Raw genomic sequence first — 27726 nt, forward strand, 5'->3', positions numbered from 1 at the left:
CCTCTGCCTTTTCTAAAACCTGCTTGAACATCTGGGAGTTCACGGTTTACATACTGCTGAAGCCTGGCTTGGAGAATTTTGAGCATGACTTTACTAGCGTGTGAGATGAGTGCAATTGTGCGGTAGTTTGAGCATTCTTTGGCATTGCCTTTCTTTGGGATTGGAATGAAGACTGACCTTTTCCAGTCCTGTGGCCACTGCTGAGTTTTCCAAATCTGCTGGCATATTGAGTGCAGCACTTTCACAGCATCATCTTTCAAGACTTGAAATAGCTCAACTGGAATTCCATCACCACCACTAGCTTTGTTCGTAGTGATGCTTTCTAAGGCCCACTTGACTTCACATTCCAAGATGTCTGGCTCTAGGTCAGTGATCACATTATCGTGACTATCTTGGTCGTGAAGATCTTTTTTGTACAGTTCTTCTGTGTATTCCTGCCACCTCTTCTTAATATCTTCTGCTTCTGTTAGGTCCATACCATTTCTGTCCTTTATCGAGCCCATCTTTGCATGAAAAGTTCCCTTGGAATCTCTAATTTTCTTGAAGAGGTCTCTTGTTTTTCCTATTCTGTTGTTTTCCTCTATTTCTTTGCATTGATCACTGAGGAAGGCTTTCTTATCTCTCCTTGCTATTCTTTGGAACTCTGCATTCAGATGCTTATATCTTTCCTTTTCTCCTTTGCTTTTCGCCTCTCTTCTTTTTACAGCTATTTGTAAGGCCTCCTCAGACAGCCATTTCGTACCATAAAATATAATTATTTTTGAAAAGTGGATTCCTGGGCAATTAGAACTTCAGTTAGGCCCTTGCACTCCAGAAAGAAAAAGACAGTGGATGACTAAGTCTTTAGTCTGATCTCAGATCTGACCTACTCTGGGCAAAAAATCTTTTCCCTAAGCCAGATGATTTTTACACTTTTATTTCCAAAGGTTGCAGCCTTACTCATAGGTGCTGGTACATATTTCAAGATAAACAGTAGACTAATGTATTTATCCTTACTACTATGATTCTCCTTTTTATTTTGGTGGTTTAAACCTAGAAGAGCCAGTATTTCATAAAATGAGGATTCATCATGTCCTAACACCTTTTCTTTGATGTTAAATCCATTGTTTAACTTGCTCAAAGTGGAAATCTTTTGTTATTTTATGTTTCTTAACTGTTTAAACTGAGGTTTGTTTCATAACTCAGAACAGGAAACTCTTTTCTGATAGTGTCCCTGTGTGTAGTGTATTACTCACCTCAGAAGCTCAGTAGGTACTGATTGAATGAAAACGATTGCAGTACTGTATTTGCACATCCCGGCTGTCTGGAGCCCCTGGATGTAGCACAGTTTGTCGCACTAAGTGTTTGGAGTGTCCTCATTTACCTGCGTATTTGGTAGGGAGAGCGGAATGGTGCACACGGACCTGAGACCAGATTGCCGGGGCTCTGCTCTGGGCCTACTGTCGCTCAGTGTGCAGCCTGGGGCGGCTTATACAACCTCTCTGTAGCTCAGGGTTTTTTCTGGGCACACGGTGATACCTGCCTGGTTGGAACATTGTGAGGATAGATGTCAAAGATCAAAGGATGGCATCTGCCACGACTAATTTTGGTTAATATCATTCTGTTTCATACGTTATTGGGGAGGAAGTTATCCAAGGATTTTAAGTGAAAAATACATTCAGTGCCTGCCATTTATTGAGAACATAACTGTTTTCCAATTTTTGTGCTAAGGCTTCATCCTCGACTGTTATAACAGGCCTTATTTAGGGAGCATGATTAGTATCAATAATTTGGTGATTTGTTATTGCTTCATGGTACATTTCAACACTTGGCTATACTGCTAAATATTGCCATTGATAAAACGAATGCTTCTGCACTGGGTGTGGCTATCAGCTGGCAATATCCTAATGATGTGTTATGATTGCTCAAAGTTGGCCCTTTCTTTGTTAAGGACAGAAGAGCATAGAGAGCAAAACAACCTCCCAACAGCAAAGCACACTGTTCTAGCAGCAGCGTGTGTTGTTAGCCTGATACAGAGCAGGCAGCATTGTGTCCCTCCGGTCAGGCATAGGCTAGCGTGCGTATGCAGCACTCATTCGCCTAATGTTGGAGCCTCGACTAGTCTGCAGGCTCTTTGAGGAAGTGACTGACTGTATCTTTAAAAGCAATTTGTGTAGACAATGCCTGTTATCTCTTGAGAGCTTACTGTGTGCCAGCTGCTGTGCTAAGTCCTTCCTGTATCTGAATTTAGTCTTGGGATAGCTGAATGAGTAAGATGACCCTTGGCAAATGATAATTTTCCCTTGGTCACACTACTTGTAAATGGCGTATTCAGGATTCCAGCTCCTTGGACTCAGACTACATTATGTTGCCTGTACTGGTGAAGCAAATGATAACCTAAGAGATATTAAATAAATGCTTATTGAATAGAGAATAAATGGGGATATGAACTTGAATGAGACCCAGTCGTCCCCAAGGATCTTAGAGGTGAAACAGTGATGAGGATGTGGGACAGAGGGATTGATGGTGGCACTGTTGACCTGTTGCTGAGGGAGGCACCTACGTCACAGTGCTGAGGAGGAGCAGAGGGAGTTCTTCCCTGAAGACGTGGACTTTGACCGAAAAGCTTGGCCTGGATTTGGCCAGATGAGGGTGTAGCGTGCATTTGATAGATGAATGGATGAAGAAACTGTGGTACATAAATATGATGGAGCGTTACTCAGCCTTAAAAAGGAGCACATTTGAGTCAGTTCTAACGAGGTGGGTGAAGCTAGAGCCTATTATACAGAGTGAAGTAAATAAAGAGACAAATATCGTATATTAATATGTATTTATGGACTCTAGCATGATGGTACTGATGAATCTGTTTGCAAGGCAGTAATGGAGACAGAAGAAAGATATATTAGTTTGTTATACCTACATAGATGATGTGAGTTAGAATCCAAATAATTAAGGAATTTGGGTATAAAACTGAACAATCTGAACTTTATTCCGAAAGCTCTTGGGGGGAGGGAAATTCTTTCATCTCTATTCTTCCACCTTTCTTTATCCATGCATTTTGATGCCAGTCTTTTAAAAATTTTTATTATTTATTTATTTCATTTATTTTTAATTGGAGGATAATTGCTTGGTTTTCCATACAGCATGAATCAGCCACTGGTGTACATATGTCCCCTCCCTTTTGAACTCCCTCTCTCTTCCCACCCACCCACCCCCTCGGTTGTCACAGAGCACTGGATTGCGCTGAGTCACAGCAGGTTCCCACTGGCTGTTTCGCATGTGGAATGTGTGTGTTTCCACGCTGTTCTCTCCGTCTGTCCCACCCTCTGCTTCCCTCAGCGTGTCCGCGAGTCCTCTGTGTCTGCGTCTCCATTGCTGCCTGCAGACGGGTTCATCAGGACCATCTTTCTAGATTCCATATATGTGCATTAATATATGATGTTTGTTCTTCTCTCTCTGACTGACTTCACTCTGTATAATGTGCTCTAGGCTCATCTGTTGCATCAGAACTGACTCAAATGCATTCCTTTTTATGGCTGAGTAATATTCCTCTGTATATATGTACTGCAGCTTCTTTATCCATTCATCTGTTGACGGACATCTAGGTTGCTTCCATGTCCTAGCTATTGTAAACAGTGCTTGATGCCAGTCTTGTGTGAGGTTTCCTGTATAGCCTGGCCTGGGGACCATTGTGACATCATTCTTAACAGCAAGAGAGAGCCCCTATAAATCTCTAATAAGACTGAGGAGAGTAGAGGTTCCTTTAGGAATTGCTGCCTGTAGTATTTTCCTACAAGATGTTGAGGGGAAAAATTGCCTGAGATTCATCTTTCTCATTCTTGGCCCCCAGATATTGTAGGTGAAAACGGTCTTGAGGTAGAGAAACTGTTTTATTTCTTCTGATAACCGCTCTCTGAGTCTAGATCCTCAAGATAAATCTGTAATAATGAGATTCATCACTAGACTTAGCAACCTTAACCTCCCAGCCAACCGTCACCAACCCTCATCTCAGTAGAAGAGAAACATGGTTGTTGCTGGGAACCTGTGTTTTAGCTGTTGGACAGACATCAGCCCTATTTACCCAACGATGAGCAAAACAAAGGTAGGCGAACAAAGAACCTGGGAAATGACTTCCCACAGCTCGGTGCTGCCCAAGAGCTGGCTAACTGTGGACGTGCTAGATGGCATGCATAAACACCATGAAAAAGTGCTCATGATTAGATTTGTTTTATTCATGCTTTTGAAAACTTTTTATTGTTTTATTTTTTTAGGCAACCTCCCGACTTCTAGTAAATTACCCAGAGCCCTACCGTTCTGAAATACTGGATTATCTCTTTAAGGTAGTGAACAAATAATGATTTAATAATATCTGTGATATTTTAGAAACTGTGGTGAATTTCAGCAATAGTGTTTAGCATCTTCACAATTCTCGTTTTTAAAAATCTGATAAATTACTTTTGGAATAAGTTGCTATCTATTTGAAGTTTTGGTTTGGTTTTCTCCTCTGTAAGATCAGAGGCAGTGATTAGTAATTGTCTTGAAGTGTTTTATCCTTCATGCAGTGAATCACACTTAATATTGTTACTTCTTTCCTCAGCCAAACTTCGGTGCCTCTTTGCACATTCTGAAAGTTGAAATAGGTGGTGATGGGCAGACAACAGGTAGGAGAATTTGGGGACTGGGATATTTGCCTCCAATATTTGAACCTGTACCTAAACTCAAAGACTGTGGTTTCAGAATATGTTGATTACTGTTTAGATTGTTCTTTGTTGTTCCTTTTTCATTATAGTTATTTTAAAAATATTATATCAAAACATGTATTTTTTCATACAAAGCAGCTTGTGGACTTTAGATTTCTTAACTTAATTGAAGAACCAGTAGTAAATAAATCCACAGTTTTTATAAACTAATAGTCACTAGACAGAGAATAGGGAGAGAGTGAAATTTTACTGAGAAGTTTTAAGAAAGTAAGTTTTAAATGTATTAAACGTGTAAAAAGTGTTATTAGCTTTAAATAAAATATGTGGCAAAATATAAATAATTGGTACTTCAAAGATACAGCATTTTTGTCCTTTAAAAATAAAATAATTTTAACCAGTAAATTTGCAGTCTTTATTGTCATCATTTTGATTGGCTTTGTGTTATACATGTAGTCAATTAAAATTTTTTTAGGTCTCTGGTTTTTGGGAAAAAGAAAATTCAATGATTATATATAGCTTATATTTTTATAGGTTAGACTCCATTATAGTGAACCTTAGAGTATTGTCTGTATGCCTGTGTTCCTGTTAGTGACTAGTAAGTAATTTTTATTAAATAGATATATCTGCTTGGTGGTATTGGTATTTAATTTATGCTGAAAGAAAAAATGCAAAGTAAAAACAAAAGAAAACCGCATAACAAAACCATCCCCTAGCTGTTATAGGAAGACATGCATTTTATTGTGAAACCCTTTTTTGCAGAATAGATAATGACTGGCCATCTTCATTTGCTGAAGCTAGATTAGAGATAGAGATCCAGAAGCCAGGTATCTCTTGTGAATTCTGATGTTTATGTTTAAGAAGAAAAGGGCTAGGGCGCCTCCCCCAGGCCAGATGTTTGAGAAACGTGGTAACAGCTGAGGATTGATGTTGTTTACCTACCTAGACATCCGATAGAGATTACTATGGCATTTTCTTACAATGGGAAAGGGTGTTCATTCCTAGTTTCTCAGTGTTCTGTTGTCTCGATTGAAGGAGGCGTGTTTACAGGCTCAGGGCACGGGGTTTGGAAATTGGAGCTTAGCAGCTCAGGATTCACGTCTGGGAATGAGAAGCTAGAAGCTGAGGTGGGCTGAACTTAGAACTGGCGTGGGGATTTGAAAACCCGAGAGACCAACTTCTAGCAGGATATTAGTCCTAGAAATTTTCAACTGTACAAGCTGATAACACTCATGGCTTATGATAGAAAGTTGTGGTTGATTATTTAAGACCTTTGTGACGCTCAGGGTAGTGGAAAAGTGCAATAATATGCTTTGATCATCTACCTTTAAGTTATATAAGATTATTCTTATGTGCCCCAGGTCAGGATTGGCTCTGGAAGCTACTTCTCTGCAATATGTTTGTGTGTATAGAGTGTGGCCTGTGAAGCACCATTAATAGTTTCCTTTCTGTTTTGCTCTCTTCCCTTCAGATGGCACAGAGCCCTCCCACATGCACTATGCATTGGATGAGAATTATTTCCGAGGATATGAGTGGTGGTTAATGAAGGAAGCTAAGAAGCGGAACCCTAATATCACACTCATAGGTAAAAAGTGCAGTTTGCCATACTTTTGTAGTCTGCTTCCTTTAATTTTAAAGTTCTGAATTGTGTGTGTGGAGTACCTGTTACTACTGAAGTGCCAATCATGCGGTTAACACTGCCAGTACGCTCCCAGCAGCCAAACGTGTGCTTTTATATTGTGTCTGATGCTTATCCTGCCTCTGGAGGGAGGCATTGTCTTCTCGTTTTCAGAAGCAGTGGAGGCTTAGAGAGTTATACCACTGACTTAAGGTTGGAAAATTAGTAACCATCAAAATCATATTTAGAACCTAAGTCTATTCTGTTTTTCTTTTTTTTGTGGTGTCATACTGATTTCCTCAACAGAATGTCTCATTAAAATTTGTATAAGGACAATGTTTATAAGATTGTATATTGTATATGCAACTGTGTCAACTTAAAAAAGTGTACAATGTGGGAGTTATGAGTTAAGTTTTCTTTGGGGCAAAATGAGGATTGCAGCATGGGAGACAGCACTTGCGAAAGAGGAAAGAGCGCCTCCAGAGCGGCAGGGAGGTCGGTGTGCGTGTGGTTTTGGTGAGTGGAGCACATGCGGTCAGGCTCGCATTTTCGTGGAAGGTTTCTGCTGGTCGCGAGGAGCAGGCATCCCCATGAAGGAGTTCAGTGCTTTTCTAGAGACAAGGAGAGACAAGAAGTGGGCTCACAAAATGGGCTTCTGAAAGTATGTATCACAGAGTGCTTCATTTCTGCTCTCCACCCTGAACTCCTTTCAGGGGGTATTGAAAATCGGCCGTGCAGCTCACGTGATTAATCCTTGTAGAGGTAGATGGAGGTGCCAGTTCATAGTCGACAGCAGTATATCCCAACTAACTTGCAAAATTGTGTGTTACATACATTAGTGGATCCCATTTCTAGAAGAGGTGCATGCAAAAGTGATTTTCGTTGTTGTTTGTTTTGAATCTCAAGGATGTGGTCACTGTTGAAGGTGGGGACGCCTTGAGCACTCCTTTCCTTGTGGAGCTTCCATTCCAGGGGCAGGATGCTTTCTCACATGGGTTTGTGTTCCCTGCGCTGCTCTCCTGTAGCAGTGTGCAGACCTGTAAAAGATTTCAAGCACACACGGAAGCATACTGTTATCATGTCAAATGACCTTGGTTATTTCAAATAGCCTTACACGTTCAGGCTAAATTCTGTGATTTATTGAGGTCCATTTTATAGGGCTTCAGTTGAGTTCAGTCGCTCAGTTGCGTCCGACTCTTTGCAACCCCGTGGACTGCAGCACGCCATGCCTCCCTGCCCATTACCAACTCCTGGAGTTTACTCAAACTTATGTCCATCAAGTCGGTGATGCCATCCAACCATATCATCCTCTGTCGCCCCCTTCTCCTTGTACCTTCAATCTTTCCCAGCATTAGGGTCTTTTCCAGAGTCAGTTCTTCACATCAGGTGGCCAAAGTTTGGAGTTTCAGCTTCAGCATCAGTCCTTCCAATGAATATTCCAGACTGATTTCCTTTAGGATGGACTGGTTGGATCCCCTTGCAGTTCAAGGGACTCTCAAGAGGCTTCTCCAATACCACAGTTCAAAAGCATCATTTCTTCTGTGCTCAGCTTTCTTTATAGTTCAACTCTCAGATCCATACATGACTACTGGAAAAACCATAGCTTTGACTGGACAACCTTTGTTGGCAAAGTACTGTCTCTGCTTTTTAATATGCTGTCTAGGTTGGTCATAGATTTTCTTCCAAGGAGCAAGTGTCTTTTAATTTCATGGCTGGAGTCACCATCTGCAGGGATTTTGGAGCCCCCCCAAAATAAAGTCAGCCACTGTTTACACTGTTTCCCTGTCTATTTGCCATGAAGTGATGGGACTGGATGCCAAGATCTTAGTTTTCTGAATGTTGAGCTTTAAGCCAACTTTTTCACTCTCCTCTTTCACTTTCATCAAGAGGCTCTTTAGTTCCTCTTCACTTTCTGCCATAAGGGTGGTGTCATCTGCATATCTGAGGTGATTGACATTTCTCCTGGAAATCTTGATTCCAGCTTGTGCTTCGTCCAGCCCAGCGTTCCTCACGATGTACTCTGCATACAAGTTAAATAAGCAGGGTGACAAGTCCATTCCCCAATGGACTTGACATACTCCTTCCCCAATTTGGAACTAGTCAGTTGTTCTATGTCTGGTTCTTACTGTTGCTTCTTGACTTGCATACAGATTTTTCAGGAGGCAGATAAGGTGGTCTGGTGTTCCATCTCTTTAAGAATTTTCCACAGTTTGTTGTGATCCACACAGTCAAAGGCTTTGGCGTAAATAAAGCAGAAGTAGATGTTTCTCTGGAACTCTCTTGCTCTTTTGATGATCCAGTGAATATTGGCAATTTGATCTCTGATTCCTCTGCCTTTTCTAAATCCAGCTTGAACATCTGGAAGTTCATTTCGTGTACTGTTGAAGCCTGGCTTGGAAAATTTTGAGCATTACTTTGCGAGCATGTGAGATGAGTGCAATTGTGCGGTAGTTTGAGCATTCTTTGGCATTGTCTTTCTTTGGGACTGGAATGAAAACTAACCTTTGTGGCCACTGCTGAGTTTTCCAAATTTGCTGGCATATAGAGTGCAGCACTTTCACAGCATCATCTTTCAGGATTTGAAATAGCTCAACTGGTATTCCATCACCTCCACTAGCTTTGTTCATAGAGATGCTTCCTAAGGCCCACTTGACTTTGCACTCCAGGATGTCTGCCTCTAGGTGAGTGATCACACCATTGTGGTTATCTGGGTCATGAAGATCTTTTTTTGTATAGTTCTTCTGTGTATTCTTGCCACCTCTTCTTAATATCGTCTGCTTCTGTTAGGTCCATACCATTTCTGTCCTTTATTGTACCCATCTTTGCATGAAATGTTCCCTTGATATCTCTGATTTTCTTGAAGAGATCTCTAGTCTTTCCCTTTCTAATGTTTTCCTCTATTTCTTTGCACTGATCACTGAGAAAGGCTTTCTTATCTCTCCTTGCTATTCTTTGGAACTCTGCATTCAGATGGGTATATCTTTCCTTTTCTCCTTTGCCTTTAGCTTCTTTTCTTTTCTCAGCTAATTTGTAAGGCCTCCTCAGACAATCTTTTTGCATTTCTTTTTCTTGCTGATGGTCTTAACTTATAGGGGTTAACTTCACGCCAGTTTTAAAATCATTTTCAACCATTAAAGGACAAGTGTAAGTTTTTCTAAGTTAAAAAAATGAGGAGTCAGTGTGTTCTTTCTAAATGGACTTTTGTAAGAGTTTTCAGAAATCGAGCAGTAAAAAGCATCATTGACTTCAGCATATACTTAACCCCTGGGCTGCTTTCAAGGTCAGTGCTCATTTAAATGCAGAAAATCTGGCAGGCTGAACCCTGTCCTAACAAAGACTTACTCATGGTGGACCTTCAGCATGTATTTGGCATTTCACTGTTTTAAAACATTTCATTGTTTCAGTGTCACATTTCTTGTGTAGATACAACTGAGGCATTCTTCTGGAGTTTAGAAAAATAAGCATTTCATCATTTTGATTTTATTTTTTTTCAGTGGTAAACTAGATTGGTAACATATATTAACAGTTAAGGAAATTAATGTTGACTTTATTTTAATATATTAGTAAGAGAATTAGGATTTAAAATCATAGTGCTTCTTTTCTCTCTTTTTTTTTTAAACTTAATAATAACTGGGGTATTAGAAGAATGTGGATTATTTGTTCAATATCATATAACAAAGGGGTATTTCCCTACTGAGTCACTGGTACTTCCGTTCCGTTCCGTCGCTCAGTCGTGTCCGACTCTTTGCGACCCCGTGGACTGTAGCCTACCAGGCTTCTCCATCCATGGGATTCTCCAGGCAAGAATACTGGAGTGGGTTACCGTTTCCTTCCCCAGGGGATCTTCCCGACCCAGGGATCGAACCCAGGTCTCCCGCATTGGAGGCAGCCGCTTTAACCTCTGAGCCACCAGGGAAGCCCACTGGTACTTATATTGCCATAGAGAAAAACTAGTTTTGCAAAATTTGATTACCGTACTAATTAGTATTTAAATAGCTTCAAGTTGTAAGGAGATGTACTACTGAGTGTAGAATTTGTATTGTACTTGCCTCACAGAAGTTGTTAAGCATAGTGTTAGTCGCTCAGTCATATCCAACTCTTTGTGACCCCGTGGACTGTAGCCCGCCAGGCTCCTCTGTCCATAGAATTCTCCAGGCAAGAATACTGGAGTGGATAGTCATTTTCTCCAGGGGATCTTTCTGACCCAGGGATCAAACCAGGGTCTCCTGCATTGCAGGCGGATTCTTTCCTGTCTTAAGCCACCAGGTTAAGCATAAACCTTTCAAAACTCTTTGATTTGCCTTCAGAGAAAAATTGTACATCGAATATCTTTTTAGCAGGGGTGGGGATATTAAATTATATGTTACCTTTATTTTTGTTGGTAAATATCATTGAGAAAAGGGTTTTTATTTGTTTTTATTTCTTTTATTGAAAGAGCACTTAGAATCATGGAACCTGACTCAGGATCAGTAAGGAGTTACTGTGTTCATAAACTGGAAGGGGTTTTGAGAATTTGTGCGTGGTATGTCATCTTTCCTGTCATCAGACCTTTATTGGCTATTTGCTTAGCCTCTGTTGGTTCCTTTTTGTTTGTTTTGCTTTGGTTTTAATGGTGCCAGCACAGTGACACCTGCTGCAACTCTGCCTGTTCGTCTCCACAGGGCTGCCGTGGTCGTTCCCTGGATGGCTGGGGAAGGGCTTCAACTGGCCTTACGTCAATCTTCAACTGACTGCCTACTACATCGTGACATGGATTGTGGGGTCCAAGCATTATCACGACCTGGACATTGATTATATTGGAGTCAGTAATATATTTTTCAGGACATGATTAAGCTTTAAACATTTATTCATAATTTTTTAAAGTAATTTCTGGCACTTTGTTGACATCTTTGTGTTCTGAGACTAATTTGTCCTCTTGGTGTCTGTTGACAAATTATCTCTGTGTCACCATTGATCCTCTCTGTCCATCCAAATCTTCCCACTTTTGAAACCTGTATGTAGTTTATGCTTCCCTGCACTGTTTTTGTTTTGTTTTGCTACCCTAGCTCAAATTCTCCTTCTAAGCTTTCCCTAGTTTTTCTGTTAATAATTCTTCCAATAATAGTGTGTTTACTTTTATAGTTTAGTGATTAATCTCATTTTGCTCCCTCAGTCTTCTCTGGTCCTCAGGTAGAGGGTAGCACACTTCTAAAAGTGCTAGAGAGTATATATTTTAAGTTTTGTGGATCAGAAGGCAATATTAAGGATATTATGTAGGTAATTATATATCCCTTTAAAATGTAACCACTTAAAATTATAAAATCCATTTTTAGCTTTCAGGCTATAAAAAATACGAATGGTGGGTCTGATTAGGCAGTCTGTTAGAAATACGCCTACCCCTGTCCTGAGCTGTTACTTAACACCTTTTAATGATTTAACAATGCGAGGCATGACATCTTGTGTTTCTCGCTGGTCTGTTGGCTGGCTGGAGGCATGCCTCACCCTGCACTGCGCCCCCACGGAGCCTCATGCACACACATAGTGGGTCTCCATACACTCTGGCTGATAACTATGCTGCCAAAGCTGAGTTTAAAGGCTTTCATGCAGTCAGCCAGCAATCACAGGGCTGCTACTGTGTTGCAGGCATTGGGAATAATGTATCTTGGGGAGAGCACGATTAATAAGCCTGTGAGGAGTTGTGTGAGAGGGGTAGACACTGCAGCAGGTACACTGCAGGATCCTAGGACCCGATATGGGACATGAGGGCAAACCAGGGGCTGTAGGAAGCCAGAAGCAAGAACACACTGTGTTTGTTATGCTTCTCTAGATTATACCTGAAAATTAGTTTGTTGTGTTTGAGAACTTTCTTAAATACCAAATATTTTTAACCCGCAGTGAAACTAAACGTAGGCGTGAGCCCTGCAACATTCTGTTACGGTAAAGTCACAGAAAATGTTTCTGTTAGAAAATGGGTTATTCTCATCTCTTTTAGACCCTTCATAACCACATGCCATGGTAAGGAAGTTTCTTTGATAAGATCACTTTCCAGTTGGTAAAGAATCTGCCTGCAGTGCAGGAGACCTGGGTCAGGAAGATCCCCTGGAGGAGGGCATGGCAACCCACTCCAGTATTCTTGCCTGGAGAATCCCATGGACAGAGGAGCCTGGTGAGCTACTGTCCATGGGGCTGCAAGAGTTGGACACAACTTAGCGACTGAACTGCCACCACCAGAATCACTTGAGTGAAAAGAGTATTTGGAAGCTATGCCTATCTCTCAGGTGCAAAATGAAAGTCTTAGCGAAGTTCTGTTTCAACCCTGAAACCTCATGCTGTATGATTCTAAGCCCAAGAGGTCTGTGCATGCTCCTTTTATTTGTTTTCATTAAGAGTTTGCTTTCGTGACGTAGCACATCATTGTGGCTCCTATGCAGTGTCCTTATTAATGCCTGGCCTTCAGCTGCGTGTGGAGGGACTGGCAAGAATCACTGCCGCAGCCCTGTGTGTGCTAAGTGTCCAGTGCCTGCTGCAGTTCCTGGCATGCACTGTCTTGCCAGTCTTCATTGAATGATTTAATACTCCATTTTTAGAAATCTCTGGAGTGAGTTTTTGAAAAATACCCTCCGAATATGTTAAGGTTTTTAACAATCCTATTTTAATTGAGCATTGTGCTGTCCTATAAATATCTGTAAACTTAATGGCAGGGCACTCTATTCAGTAAGGAAACGGGCTTTCCAGGTGATAGGAGAGACGGCGAGAGCAGAGGCGTCTTAGTGGCAGTGTTTACTTGCTGACACAAAGGCTTGCAGTGCTGACGGCTTGACTTTCTGTTTTGCAGATTTGGAACGAGAGGGCATTTGACGTTAATTATATCAAGGTCTGTACAACTTTAAAATCTTTTTATCTTTAAGTTATTAGTGAAAAATTCCTTTGTAGTTCCATGGAAACGAGTAGTAGGAACACTGCATTTTTTACAGCACAGTGACGTGTTTTGCCAGTTGTAACATAAAATTATATAATTCCTTCTAATCCCCAAATTGCCTTTGTCTATAGTTGTGGTGAATTTTCCTATTTAAAAATTCATTATTTGTATAATTATGATAATTGTTATGGAACAACTATATCATTTAGATTTTTAGAATGTCAAGAAATGTAGATATTTCTTTCATTGTCATGTATCAGATTTGTAGTGTACTATCTCATTCTTGTTTTCTTTGTCAACAGGAAAGTCTTTCTTGTTTCTTTCTCCTGTTTCTTTCTTTCTCCTGTTATGTTGGAGTGTGTTGTATGTTTCTATTTGTGATTAGCAAATACACAGCAACTAATATTTCAATGAAGCTGAAACTCCAATTACTTTGGCCACCTCATGCGAAGAGTTGACTCACTGGAAAAGACCCTGATGCTGGGAGGGATTGGGGGCAGGAGGAGAGGGGGATGACAGAGGATAAGATGGCTGGATGGCATCACTGACTCGATGGACATGAGTTTGGGTGAACTCCGGGAGTTGGTGATGGACAGGGAGGCCTGGTGTGCTGTGATTCATGGGGTCGCAAAGAGTCGGACATGGCTGAGTGAGTGAACTGAATATTTGCAAAGTGTGTTTCTTTTTGAGGTACTTTCCCTGAATATTTATCTAATTCTTACTGCCCCCTTTATGGGGTAGCTACTGTTATTGCTATTTTTTAGGAAAGGAAAATCTGAGAGTAATAGCCCTTTCCATCACTGGAAAGCAAATGGCAGTTTAACTTTTCAAGTGGATATATTCTCTGGTTTACCTTATAGTTCTGTTTGTCTTGTTTTATTATGTCTTTTCTCTAAGAAATAGAATTTCGTGGTTACGTTTTTTTTTCTTTAAATTGAGTGTCTTATTCTTTTAAGCATGTAGTGTCCACTCAATTTATTTCGTTTATTCATTCAGTCAGCCAGGAAGCATTTACTGAACACCTAGTTTGTCAGACAGTGTATATGTGCTTGGAATACAAGGATAAAATGTGCTTTTTTACCCAAAAGGAGTTCACATTTGGGGACTGTAGAGTCCCATATGACCAACTGAAATATCAGTCATGATTTATTTAGCAGGATGATGCACATAGAGGGCTTGTCAGAAGGCACAGAGAGGAGGTGATGCCTGTGTCTGAGGGCTAGGGACTTCTATTTACAGGCTAGCTGGAGTCTTCAGGCTGGGATGGGTAGGCGCTCCACAAGTGGCAGCGGCAGACCGTGCCGTAGGGAATACGTGAGGACTGAGAAGTAAAGGGGTCTGGGGGCAGAGCGAGTGGAGGAAGATGGGTTCGACCGGCAGGGGCGCTGAGCCCTCAGGAGGCCCGTGTGCTCTGGAGTAACGGCGCGACGTAGTCACTAGCTGTGTGGAGGAGAAGGCGTGGATTAGAGGACTGAGTGCAGCCAGAGCCAGGTAACTCGCAGTGAGCCGCAGGGGCAGGCATTTCCAGTGAGGTGAGAGTGCGGCGGTGGGGCGGGGGGCCGTGGGGACGGCAGTGGAGCTCGTGTGGGACTGAGGCACAGGAGTCGTGAGTGGCACGCTGGGGCCGGGGTGAGCACAGCTCTGATGAGGGCAGCATGGGGACAGAGCAGAAGCCAGGTTAGTGCCCGTAGCCCGAGGAGCCCTGTAGTCGGGTAGACCGTGCTGCTGTGATGAGCTCTCATCTTCCCAAACTTGGCATTCCACACTGCCCCCAACCCCCACCTTGGGATTTCACATGCTTCTCTTTGAAAGAAGTGGAAGTGATGTCGCTCAGTCGTGTCCGACTCTTTGCGACCCCATGGACTGTAGCCCACCAGGCTTCTCCAGCCATGGGATTTTCCAGGCAAGAGTACTGGAGTGGGATGCCATTTCCTTCCCCAGGGGATCTTCCCAACCCAGGGATCGAACCCGGGTCTCCCGCATTGCAGACAGGCGCTTTACCGTCTGAGCCACCAGGGAAGCCCATATGTTTGTTTCTCTTTCAGTTCAGTTCAGTCGCTCAGTCATGTCCGACTCTCCGCGACCCCATGAATCACAGCACGCCAGGCCTCCCTGTCCATCACCAACTCCCGGAGTTCACTCAAACTCATGTCCATCGAGTCGGTGATGCCATCCAGGCATCTCATTCTCTGTCGTCCCCTTCTCCTCCCGCCCCCAATCCCTCCCAGCTTCAGAGTCTTTTCCAGTGAGTCAACTCGTCACTTGAGGTGGCCAAAGTATTGGAGTTTCAGCTTTAGCATCAGTCCTTCCAGTGAACACCCAGGACTGATGTTTCTCTTGAGCTGTATGCATTTCATTTGAAAGAAGCTTTAAAAGCATTAGAATTTAATTTCATTTTTGTTTTAAGCTAATGGTCTGCACCTAAGGTGGTTGTTTTATTTATTTGTTTTTACTATTAAGAGCCTGTTGCTGATTCCTTTGCATTCTAATTCAGCTTGCCTGATTTGAAAGACTAATTCCTATTCTAAGACTCATCATCACTGTTTTAAATGTTTTAGACTTTGTTTCCTTTTCTCCCAAACTGTAGTTTGCCTGCAGTCACACACCTTAGGAAATAACTTGTAGTTTGCATTTGCCATTTTTGTAGTAATATTTTCCTAGAATCTGTGTCCTGTTTGTTAAAAAGCCCATGAGAGAGAGTTCAATAATGGCACATGAATGCAGGTATTCAGATTCAATAAGCTTAATGAATATATATTCCATATAGTATAGTAAGATAGCCCCCGGAAATAGCAAGGATTTGTCTTTAAGAGTAGAAGTAAATAGAGTACAAACAAGCAATGTATGTGAAGATGGAAAATCTATTTTTTTCTTTTATTTTTGCTGTTTACATTGTGTTTGGGATTCTCTGATGGCTCAGATGGTAAAGCAGCTGCCTGCAATGCGGGAGACCCAGGTGCAATCCCTGGGTCAGGAAGACCCCTTGAGAAGGAAATGGCAGCCCACTCCAGTATTCTTGCCTGGAAAATCCCATGGACAGAGGAGCCTGGTAGGCTACAGCCCATGGGGTCGTAAAGAATCGGACACGACTGAGCGACTTCACTACGTTGTATTTATGATTGACTTTGTTTTTCAGTTGTGTCTGGAAAATCCCTTATAGGATCTGAGTGTAGTCAGTGGAAATGGATGTCTCTGAATCCCCGTTCAGTTCAATCAGAACAGCATCCTTTTCGTTTATCTTATAAGTAATATTTCTGTCTATACTTTTGTGGGGGGAGAGGGAAAGATTCCACAGCAAAAACATTTGGAATACATTAGATAAAGCTTTACTCAAAGAATGCTGCTATTCATCCTCATTTTGGCAATTTATGTTTAAAACATAAAAGTTTCTAGACTTGTATATTTTGGAGTATTATTTGAATATACCATATTAAAAAGTAAGCGATTTTGGAGATGATGGTCTAGGAATAGAATTAGAAAAAATAGATACACCATGGTGATAAATGCAAATGTGACTGAGTTGCTCTCCCTCCTCTCTGTAAGAGTAAGACAGAACTTCCGAGTGATGAGACTCAAGCTGGTCTCCTAACAGAGAACTCGGGATTCTCCGTCCTACTGAATCTTGAGTTGTTTGTTATTTAGACGCTAAGTTGTGTCTGACTCTTGAGAGTTAGTTGATCTCTAAGGATCTGTTCAGATTACTTTCAGAATGGAATTGATGAGAGCACATTATTTGGAAATTTCTTTAGTTCAGAAAACTCAGAATGTGGAAAGAGAGCTTGTGAAATTCTTTGTTCCTCCTTAATATTTACTGAGCACCTCAACTATGAGCCTGATAGTTCAGAGTACATGGGGTTGTCGCAGTGAGTTCACACACAGCCATTCATCAAGAACTACTTCTGCTTTGAAATCCCCATCTTCTGCTCCTGGGTGAAATGATGTCCCCTTTTCTCGGGTCTTGTTGCATGTATTGGCAGTCCATACATCTCAGTATGGACTGCTCTGGTTTTCTAGGACCTCCTGTTAGTGTTAGTGTGCTGGCGAGTGTGTTTGCCACTGGACGGTGAGGACCCTGCCTTGTGCTTCTTTCAGGGTCCTCTTGGGGTCCAAGCACAAAACAAAGCGCTCTGTGCTCTGTGAATTTATTCCTGTTACAATTTAGCTTGTTGTTTTTAATCTGGTGGGTGGATAGTCCTATAGACTGATTTTATTGCCTGTGCTGTGTATACCTGTGAAACTTTGAGGGTAATAATAGAATATTTATAGTTTCTACTTCTAGTATGGTGCAGAATACTAATAATTGTAATATTTTAAGTAATGGCAGAATATTTAAAGACATTGGAAAATACTCAAAATAAAATGAAAAGTTAAAGCATTTTGTGTGTGTGTGCTCAGTTGTGTCTGACTCTTTGCAACCCCCTGGACTATAGCCCGCCAGGCAATGGTGTGTTTAATTTGATCCCAATTTACTGTGTCTGCATAAGAAACTTACTGAAAGAATTCATACCAGAGTAGTGGTTTTTTATGGATATTACTGCTCTAATTTTTTTTAAAAAAATTTCCACCCTTGCACCCAAATTTTCTATGGCTAAACGTAGTTTTAAAGTCAGAGGGAAGATCCCTCTAAAATATTTTTGCCTCTTGGGTTTTTTTGTCTTCCCATGAAGTAGATTATCTTATAATAGTGCTTTTTTACCCCTCTACATGGGGCGCATTTCTATTCAGAAATAATGTTGACACTCTCATCCTGCTTGTTGAATCTGAAGACACTTCAGCTTACTTGGTTGTAAGTCAGCAGCTGAAAACTCATTTTTCACATTTCCTGTGTTCTGCTTGTCTCTCCGTAAGGTGTTAAGAAGAATGCTGAACCATCAAGGTCTCCAGCATGTGAAAATCATAGCGAGTGATAATCTCTGGGAGCCCATTTCTGCTTCTATGCTGCTTGACCCTGAGCTCTTGAAGGTGATTGATGTAATAGGGTAAGAAATCTTTTACTTTGAGAATGAGCAGTTTCTGGTTGGTTGCTCCGACTATCGATGGCGCTTTTGTTTTTGCCTGCTTTTCGCCTTTTAATTATATTTTCAGAAGGTCGCTTTCTTGTATTTAACTAAAGCATATAGAAATGATGCTTCATTCCTTTTTTTCTTTGAAAGGTATGTATTTTGGGAATCTTTATATGTCAATGTAATAATGTATTGATAACTTTTGAAATACTGTGTCAGTGTTCAGAAATACAAAACATGAGTTTATTTAGATTAAGGGGCAGAGTAGCATTTACATTTTAGAAATTATGAAGGCAGGGTTGTCTCTCCCTCACCCTAAGTGTTCCTGTCTTGCTTGATTTGGATTCTAATTCAAGGAGCTTATTCTCATTGTGAGACTCTACCATTCCAGAAAGGATTTGTTGTTCAGTTGCTCAGTTGGGTTCAACTCTTTGTGACCCCTTGGACTGCAGCACACCAGCCTTTCCTGTCCTTCACTATCTCCCAGAGTTTGACTCAGTGTACATGAGTTGGAGCAATGATGCCATCCAACCATCTCATCCTCTGTTGTCCCCTTCTCCTCCTGCCTTAAATCTTTCCCAGCATCAGGGTCTTTTCAAATGAGTCAGTTCTTCACATCAGGTGGCCAAAGTATTGGAGTTTCAGCTTCAGCATCAGTCCTTCCAATGAATATTTAGGACTGATTTCCTTTAGGATGGACTGGTTGGATCTCCTTGCAGTCCAAGGGACTCTCAACACCATAGTTCAGAAGGGTCTTTGGTGCTCAGCATTCCTTATGGTCCAACTCTCACATCCATACATGACTACTGGAAAATCCATAGCTTAGGTTATTTGCTGCCTATTTCTGAAATAGTTAAGAGCTTCAGTTTGTATTGTTTAGTATGAGGACCACTAGCCACAGGTGTTATGGAATGCTAGAAATGTGGTTAGTCTGCACTGAGGAGTGTTAGAAGTGTGAAACGCACACCGGATTTTAAAGATGCATTAATAATAGAAAACCAAGTTATTAATGACTTTTCGTATTGATTACATGTGTTGACTGACAGTATTTTGAGTATATTGGGTTAAACAAAATATGTGGTTAGATCCTGTTTTTTAAAGCGTAGCTGCTGGGAGATTTAAAATCACTCTGTGTGGCCCGTGTTGTGTCCTGTTGGGCCGGTCTGGTTTACGCGGTCACAGCACTGTGCTTAGCCCCTCAGTGGACTTACCGTGGGCCTTGGCCCCGACCTCCAGCCTGTGAGGACGCTTTCCGTTAGCCAGCTGTTGTCAGCGCTTCCTCTCAGGGTAGGGTCTGCGCCTGTGGAGTGAGCACCGGTGGCCACTGTCCCTCCCCTGCTTCCACATCCCGTCTGCTGGTCCTGCCCAGCCTGATGCTGCGAGACTTCCGGGGACTCGCTGTTGCCTGGTTTTGATGTGGATATTGTCTGTGGGTTTTAATTTCCATCATCAGATTGGCCTGTTTGGTTTCACGAGTACTGTGGGGAGTTTCAGAAACTGGGCTGCTACCATGATCCACCTCGTCTATAAGTTCTGTTTCTCCTGTAATACACATATGTTTTTCTGATAGGATAAACTTTGGTTTACTTTCAGTGATCTTAATCTTGGCACTTAAAATTTGAAAAATCATGCCATGAAATTATAGAGACGTTTTGCCTAATTATATGCACTTAAAAATTACATTCTTAAAGAACTTTTACATTATTTTGTTGAAATGTAGATCTGGGCATCACAAGAGACCTGGATTTTAGTATCAATTCTACCCCTCTTTTCTCAGATCATTAGATAAATCGCTCAGGTTTAATAGGTAACACTTTCTTTATTTTCTGAATGAGAGATATAATACCTATTTCTGTAGCTTTGAAAGAGATGCTTTTTGGGATTTTAAAAATAATGCATACTCTTTATAGAAAATTTGGAAACTGTAGAAAACTATAGAGTTGGAACTTACTTATAATCTTAATATCTAGAGATCATTAATAGCATAATAGCATATTATTTTCCAGGGTATTATTTTTTATATTGAGTATTTTTTATTTTTACCAGAGACATACCAGATATACATTTGACTGAGTGACAACTAAATGAGTCTTAAAATCATCATTTCTTTGAGGTGTCAGAACTGAATATTATGATCATAGAATGAAGTTCTTGGGTATAGAATAAGGGCTTCCCAGGTGGTATTAGTGGTAAAGAACCTTTCTACCAGTACAGGAGACGTAAGAGACACGTGTTTGATCCCTGGGTTGGGAAGATCCCCAAGAGGAGGGCATGGCAACCCACTCTAGTATTCTTGCCTGGAGAATCCCAGGGACAGAGGAACTGGAAAGGCTATAGTCCACAGGGTCGCAGAAAGCCAGACATGACTTTGAAGTGACTTAGATCAGATTATCAAAATGTTAAAGTTTATTAAAATTATGTAATTGCAGAGAATAGTAGTCAGATTTTCCAAGTTGGGATTTATAGTTCCAGAACATGAATTCTTAACGCTGTTAGGTGCTAGCTTTCTTTTCAGGTTTCTGTTGTGTAGTTTTACGATACTGGCTAGGTGCCTGTTTTCACCTGAGGTCAGTGATTCAATGAAACTGTGGTGGAATCTCATTTTCCTCTGATTCCTTATTTTATATTCTTTATTATTTATTCATTTTCTTTATGAAACCATGGAATGCCAGATTAATGTGCCTTATTTCATCTTTGCTAAGATAATTAATTCCCAAGTAGGAGTTTTTTTCCTTAAAATATTCATGACCTAAATGGAATTAAATAACTACAAACTAAAGTTTGTTGTTTTTCAGTTGCTCAGTCATGCCCAGCTCTTTGTGACCCCATGGACTGCAGCACACCAGGCTTCCCTGTCCTTCTTCATCTCCTGGAGCTTGCTCAAACTCCTGTCCATTGAATCGGTGATGCCATCTAACCGTCTTATCCTTTGTCATCCCCTTCTCATGCCTTCAGTCTTTCCCAGCAACAGAGTCTTTTCCACTGAGCCAGCTTTTCACATCAGGTGGCCAAAGTATTGGAGCTTCAGCATCTGTCCTTCCAATGAATATTCAGGACTGATTTCCTTTAGGATGGACGGTTTGATCTCCTTGCAGTCCAAGGGACTCTCAAGAGTCTTCTCCATCACCACAGTTCAAAAGCATCGATTCTTTGGTGCTCAGCATTTTTATGGTCTAGCTCTCACATCCATACATGACTATAGCTTTGACTATACAGACCTTTGTTGGCAAAGTAATGTCTTTGCTTTTTAATACATTCTCTAGGTTTGTCATAGTTTTTCTTCCAAGGAGCAAGCATCTTTGAATTTCATGGCTGCAATCACCATCTGCAGTGATTTTGGAGCCCAAGAAAATAAAGTCTGTTACTGTTTCCCCATCTCTTTGCCATGAAGTGTGATGGGACTGGATGCCATGATCTTAGTTTTCTGAATGTTGAGCTTTAAGCCAACTTTTTCACTCTCCTCTTTCACTTTCATCAAGAGGCTCTTTAGTTCCTCTTCAGTTTCTGCTGTAGGGTGGTATCATCTGCATATCTGAGGTTACTGATTTTTTTCCTGGCAATCTTGATTCCAGCTTGTGCTTCATCCAGCCTGGCATTTCGCGTGATGTACTCTTCATGTAAGTTAAATAAGCAGGGTGACAATATACAGCTTTGACATACTCCTTTCCTAATTTTTAACCAGTCTGTGGTTCCATGTCCAGTTCTAACTGTTGCTTCTTGACCTGCATACAGGTTTCTCAGGAGGCAGGGAAGGTGGTCTGGTAGTCCCATCTCCTTCAGAATTTTCCAGACTAAAATAGGTCTTCACAATCATTCTTTTAATGTTAAGAATACTACTATACCAAACCACAAAGATAAAAATGGTGATATGATTCAGTCTCTTATTTTGCTTGTATTTTTGTTAAACTTTTTGTCAGTAGTTGTTGGCTTAAGAAGTGTATGCTCTTCTCCCTGGAGTTCATGTGCTGTCTAATTCTCATACTGTTAGCCTCTTTTCTATTTTATATTTCAAATTTCTTAATTGTTTTTATATTCAATAATCAGTCACTTCCACAACTACCATTATGACAGTATTTTACTCTTGGAACAATATATATATATACATTTATATTTCAGTTGACTCCTCTCAAATGCTAGAAGAAGGGAGAGGTTCATTGCTCTGGAAAGGGTTTCTCAGCCTCTGCACTACTGATATTTTTCGCTGGATAATTCTTTGTTGTGGGGACCTGTTAGGGGTGTTGTAGGATGTTTAGCAGCGTCTCTGGCCTCCGCACACTAGATAACAGTAGCAACTCCTGCTGTGCCTTCTCCACCAGACACAATCATCCGAGTTGAGAACCACCACTGCTCTGGGATAATAACTTCTTATTTTTATTCAAAGAAGAGTCCTCTGTGGGTTTTTGTTGGTTTTGTTTTTGCTGGGGAATAAATGCTGAGCTGTCTTTCCCTGTATGAGGGGTGGAGCAGGGGAGGATGTGCTACTGACACTTGATGTAATCAGCTCATTAGTCTTTTTCTAATAAATCCTGTGTCTCTGTAACGGATGAGCTGGTCTTCCTTGTAATGCTTCTCTAGTTGTGGCCCGTGGGCTTCTGTCGTCATTGCCTCGCAGCATGTGGGTTCCCTGACCAGGAATTGAACCTGTGTCCCTTGCATTGCAAGGCGGATTCTTAACCACTGGGCTGCCAGGGAAGTCTTACTTTTGGCTTTCTTTTCCACTCCTTCCTTTCTACTGTCCCTGCTCACTGCGTCCCCTGGGAAGTCTGAATCCTGTCTCCACCTCATTCATCTCTTGGAAAGTTCTTGGCCTCTTTTGCTGCATCCATCTGTTGACATCCTTCCCTTCTTGTTACAGTTTCCAGAAAGAGGTCTCTCCCACGATGATCCCCCCTTTCTGTGTGTTGTAAGTGTATCTCATCCCCAGGGCGTCCTGAGACCCTGGGGTGGGAAGCAGATGCTTACATGCAGCCTGATATCCACCTGGAAGTTGCCTGTTGTTTTAAAATAGAAAACCTTGGCAAAGACACGTATGTTTGTTCACTCAATGAAAGTTGCAGTTGCTCAGTTGCGTCTGACTCTGCGACCCCATGGAATAGTCCATGGAATTCTCCAGGCACGAATACTGGAGTGGGTAACTGTTCCCTTCTTCAGGAAATCTTCCCTTCCCAGGTATTGAACCCAGGTCTCCCAGATTGCAGGCAGATTCTTTACCAGCTGAGCCCTGGGGGAAGCCCAAGAATACTGGAGTGGGTAGCCTATCCCTCAGCGAATCTTCCTGACCCAGGCATTGCCTTGCAGGTGGATTCTTTCCCAGTTGAACTACCAGGGAGGGTATTTACTCAATAACTATATGTAAGTGCTGTGTTCTGACTTTTTACATTTCTTCCCCCTCTTTCTTTTCTAGAGCTCATTACCCTGGGACGCTTTCAGTAAAGGATGCTAGGTTGACTAAGAAGAAACTTTGGTCTTCTGAAGATTTTAGCACTGTAAATGGTGATATGGGTGCAGGCTGCTGGGGTCGCATACTGAATCAGAATTATGTCAATGGCTACATGACTTCGTAAGTTATTAAAACTTTTAAGGGTTTTTATTTTGAAAAAATTCAAAGCATGATAAGTAGAAAAAAGTACAATGGACTTCCATAGTCTCACCACCTAAATTCAGTGATTTAAGCATTTGCCTTATTTTGTTCATCTATCCTATACCTAATGTGTCAACTCTAGAAAGAGAAGGCAGGAAGCTGCGAACAGGAATAGAGCTTATTTTGGGGTCTGATATATTGTCTTAGATATGGATAAGTTATTTCCCTGGCCTGGTGATAGCTGTTTGTTCTTAGATGCTTTTGTTCCCTTAAAATCAGTTACTACTGAGACCTCTTCTACAGGGGCAAGCGTTGTGGGCAGGCTTAGTTCACAAAGTGGCTTAGGCCTTAAATGGCTCCTCTTATGTCACGAGAGTTAAGTATGGTTCTCTTCCTCTGGGAACCCCTGCCCGGTCTGCCTACACCATCACTTGAGGCCTGGCAGTTGGACTCTTAAGAGTTCTCATTGTAAAACTTTACAGCAGCTGAGTCAGGTCTTGAAATTATGTCATGAAACTGGGGCATTAAGAAGGTTGTCAAAAAGAAAGCAGGTATAGATAAAGTCTTTATCTGTATTTGACTCATGTTTGTGGTACTGGTAGGTTGTGACTCTTTTTCTGGTTATACTGTTGTGCAGTAAAAATTGTACACCTCATATGCATTTGTATTTTTTATTATATGATTCACTATTAAAAATATTGCATCCCTCACTTGATTTTTCAAAATGTGGGTGAACTTAGCCAACTTAAATTTTCTCGTTTTGGGTGGTGATTTTACCACTTACATATATTTGTGTAAACTTTGCTAAGGTCTTTTATACTATAGGCTTCTAGACATTTACATTTTTATTACAAGCTGCTTGGTGTTTCCCTTTTATCAAACAATCTTTTAGCACCATTGCTTGGAATTTGGTGGCCAGTTACTATCAACAGTTGCCGTATGGGCGTTGTGGACTGATGACCGCTCAGGAGCCATGGAGCGGGCACTACACAGTAGAAGCTCCTATCTGGGTATCAGGTATGACTCAGATTCCACCTCTCCCTCCCTGCCTTTCTTTCTAAGAGACAAAGCAGAAAACACTTAGAGGGAGTTATAGAGACACTGCGTATGTGTGTGCGTGCATGTGTGTACACAAAATAGTTTTAAGTGTATCTCTGTTTTAGCGAGGTTTGTCCTAGTGTTTTATAAGAGTCTCCAGGGTAACTAAGCTACTCTGTATTCCATTCTTGATTATTCTGAGACCAGGCTCTTTTTTCTGGTTGATGTATTTTTCACAGAGATTTGTAGTCATGACATTAACCATGTAATCATGACATTATTCTAAACTCAGGTTGTTCTTTAATAAATATGAAAATGCTAAGTTTTGGATTGTATATCCTGACTGGTTAACTCCTTAAATGTTGAAATAGTTGATCCCACATTATTTCAATGAACTAACGTACTTTTATAATTTTGTTACTGTTTCTTGAGGGGTTAATTTTGTCACTTCCCAAAATGAGACAAGGATTATCACTCAGTACATTTCTAGGACAAGCTTTGGAGGTGCCCAATAAATAAGTATTGTGAAAATAAACTTATTTAAAACCATAAAGCTTAGTTTTTGAAATATTTTATTAACTTTTTGAAAACCATATTCTTTGTAGTTAAATTAAGGTGGTTTAAATAGAGATCAACAAAAACTGGGAGGAGATAACTTTATTTACTATTGGAATAAAGCAGTTTTTCAGTAGTGTTGAACTGATAGAGTGTGGTTTATTTATTTCTTACCAGTCATTCTAAGTATATTCCCATAATTATACCATTTAACTAGGCTAATTACTCAAAAGCTGAAACATGAGGCTGGCAAATATTTTTTCCAAAATAGAAATTAGCTGTTAGACTCAGTCATACTTGGGAAAGTTTTCCTTTTAAACTTCTTGGTTCTTTGGTCAATCTAATAATTGACAAACGACAGATCACCAGGAAAAAAAAAAACCACATTTGATTTACACATTTAATTTTGTACAGAAAAATATGGGACTCAAGTTTGCAGTCAGGCAGTTGAGGCTTTTTAGCGCCATCCCGAGCAAAGGAATGAGATAGGGGCCTGGAGCTTCATAGGGGAAGAAGACCATTCACAGGAAGAGAAGAACAGATATTTGCTGTGCCATGGAGATAAGTCTTTCAGATAAAAAGTTATTGTTGGTAGTAGCTCTCTTTCTGGGCCGGGTCTCCTATCTAGATTCTTTCAGGCAGTTGAAGGAGAGAGAACTTTTTTTCTTCAGTCTTCTGGGTCTTGATTGCCAGCAGTTCAAAATAATACACATGCTACAGTGGCACGTTTTGGGGTGGCATACTCTGTTCTCTTTCAGCCTCAAGTAAGTAGATAGCTTTTTGTTTCTGGAAGAATGCTATTATCACCACTTTAATGTTATTTGGGTCTTTCTCTGCTTTTCTATAGCTCATACCACTCAGTTTACTCAACCAGGCTGGTATTACCTGAAGACAGTTGGCCATTTAGAGAGAGGAGGAAGCTATGTAGCTTTGACGGATGGCTTAGGTAACCTCACCATCATCGTTGAAACTATGGTAATTCTTTGTTGTTTTTATTGGATTAATTCACTTTGTTAGTATTGGGGGAAAAAAGCATCAAACGAAACAGAACACCTTAAAAAAAAAGGAGCTTTTCTTTTCTGTGTAGGATCCCAGGACTGGGATGACCAGTCTGTGACTTGACCTGGTCACTCTCTGGGCTGAGGGTCCACTTGTGCAAACCTTCTCTTCCTTTCAGATTCCTCCCAGGGGTGAAGGACCCAACTTTATGCCTTTGTCCCCCATTCTACCCAGTTTTGTGGAAATCTTTCTTGCAGCTTTGGTTGTAAAGAAATTCTGCCAGTTATTCAAGTAGCTGAAGGGAAAGGGCATGAGAAATACTGATATTCTGCTTCTCTCCCAAAGATATTGTCACCTTCACCTGGGAAATGGGAGGATGGGAGCCCCGTGTTCTCGGCTGTACCTACTTGGCCTGGAGTTTCTGTCAGTTCAGCCCGAGAGGGATAGCGAGGGATGGCTTGTGGTTTAAATGCCATATACTCTTGATGCTCATACTGAGTTTTAGTAGATTTCCTTGAATATTTCTGTATTTGTAGTGTGCCCTTAGGATCATTTCCAGACTTTAGCATTATTATTTAAATAATTTTTACCAGTTTCACTGGGAGCATATTTATGGAGCTCCTCACACTGACATTCTAGAAGCAGATCTCTCCTTTACTCATTAGATATGGTTTCCTTAAGTTCTTTGAACATTTTTAAATACCTGATTTAATGTCTTTTGTCTAGGAAGTATAATATCTAATAGGTAATGACTAGGCTTTCTCAGACATCGTTTCTGTCAGCTGCTTTTATATCTGCATATGGGCCATTCTTTCCTGTTTCTTTGCAAATATTATAATGATTTGTTGAAAGCTAGACACGTTACATAAAATAATCCGGACACTCTGGACATCAGATTCTTTCTCCTCTCTAGCATTTGTGGTTCTTGCTTTTTGTCATGGTTGTTGCTGTGTATTTGCTTTGTGACTTTCCTAAACAGATTCTGTAGTTTGTAAGCTTTATCATGTGTGGTCACTGAAATCTCCGATCATGATGGTACAGCTTTCCTCATGTTTGAAACTAGCAGGTATCTCAGCCTTTGCTGACAGGCCCTGTGTGCGCAATGGGGGCATGCTTCAATGCCCAGGCAGGCGGTTTCCAGTTCTGCCTTAGCTCTTACTTCCTGTTTGAACCAAGCTCCTAGGGAGGCTTGAATTTCCCAGTAAAGCCATCTGGGGCTACAGTTTTCTTTGTGGGAAAGTTCTTAACTATAATTTCAACTTCCTTTACAGATAAAGGGATATTCAATTTGTCCATATCTTCTTCAGGGAGCTTTGGGTTTTTGTGTCTTCAAGCAAATTTGTCCATTTCATTTACGT

The 27726-nt window shown here is 41.0% G+C and overlaps 1 protein-coding gene across 7 annotated transcripts in view; it reads left to right on the plus strand.

Moving 5' to 3' along the window:
• Positions 1 to 27726, plus strand: part of GALC (galactosylceramidase) — a 59414-nt gene that overhangs the window by 10755 nt on the left and 20933 nt on the right. For 6 of the 7 annotated variants that reach the window (XM_055435982.2, XM_055435980.2, XM_088839408.1 and 3 more), the window contains 9 exons: positions 4251 to 4319; positions 4577 to 4640; positions 6148 to 6261; positions 10956 to 11095; positions 13109 to 13147; positions 18041 to 18171; positions 23600 to 23755; positions 24669 to 24793; positions 26217 to 26344. In XM_055435982.2, coding sequence (XP_055291957.1) covers positions 4251 to 4319; positions 4577 to 4640; positions 6148 to 6261; positions 10956 to 11095; positions 13109 to 13147; positions 18041 to 18171; positions 23600 to 23755; positions 24669 to 24793; positions 26217 to 26344 — 966 coding nt within the window. Of the gene's footprint in view, positions 1 to 3829; positions 4082 to 4250; positions 4320 to 4576; positions 4641 to 6147; positions 6262 to 10955; positions 11096 to 13108; positions 13148 to 18040; positions 18172 to 23599; positions 23756 to 24668; positions 24794 to 26216; positions 26345 to 27726 lie in introns of all 7 variants that reach the window. The other variant, XM_055435979.2, reaches the window with a different exon arrangement.

Source organism: Moschus berezovskii, chromosome 9 (assembly GCF_049115385.1).
Source record: "Moschus berezovskii isolate FMDL1 chromosome 9, NW_MosBer_1.0, whole genome shotgun sequence".
Lineage (NCBI taxonomy): Eukaryota > Metazoa > Chordata > Mammalia > Artiodactyla > Moschidae > Moschus > Moschus berezovskii.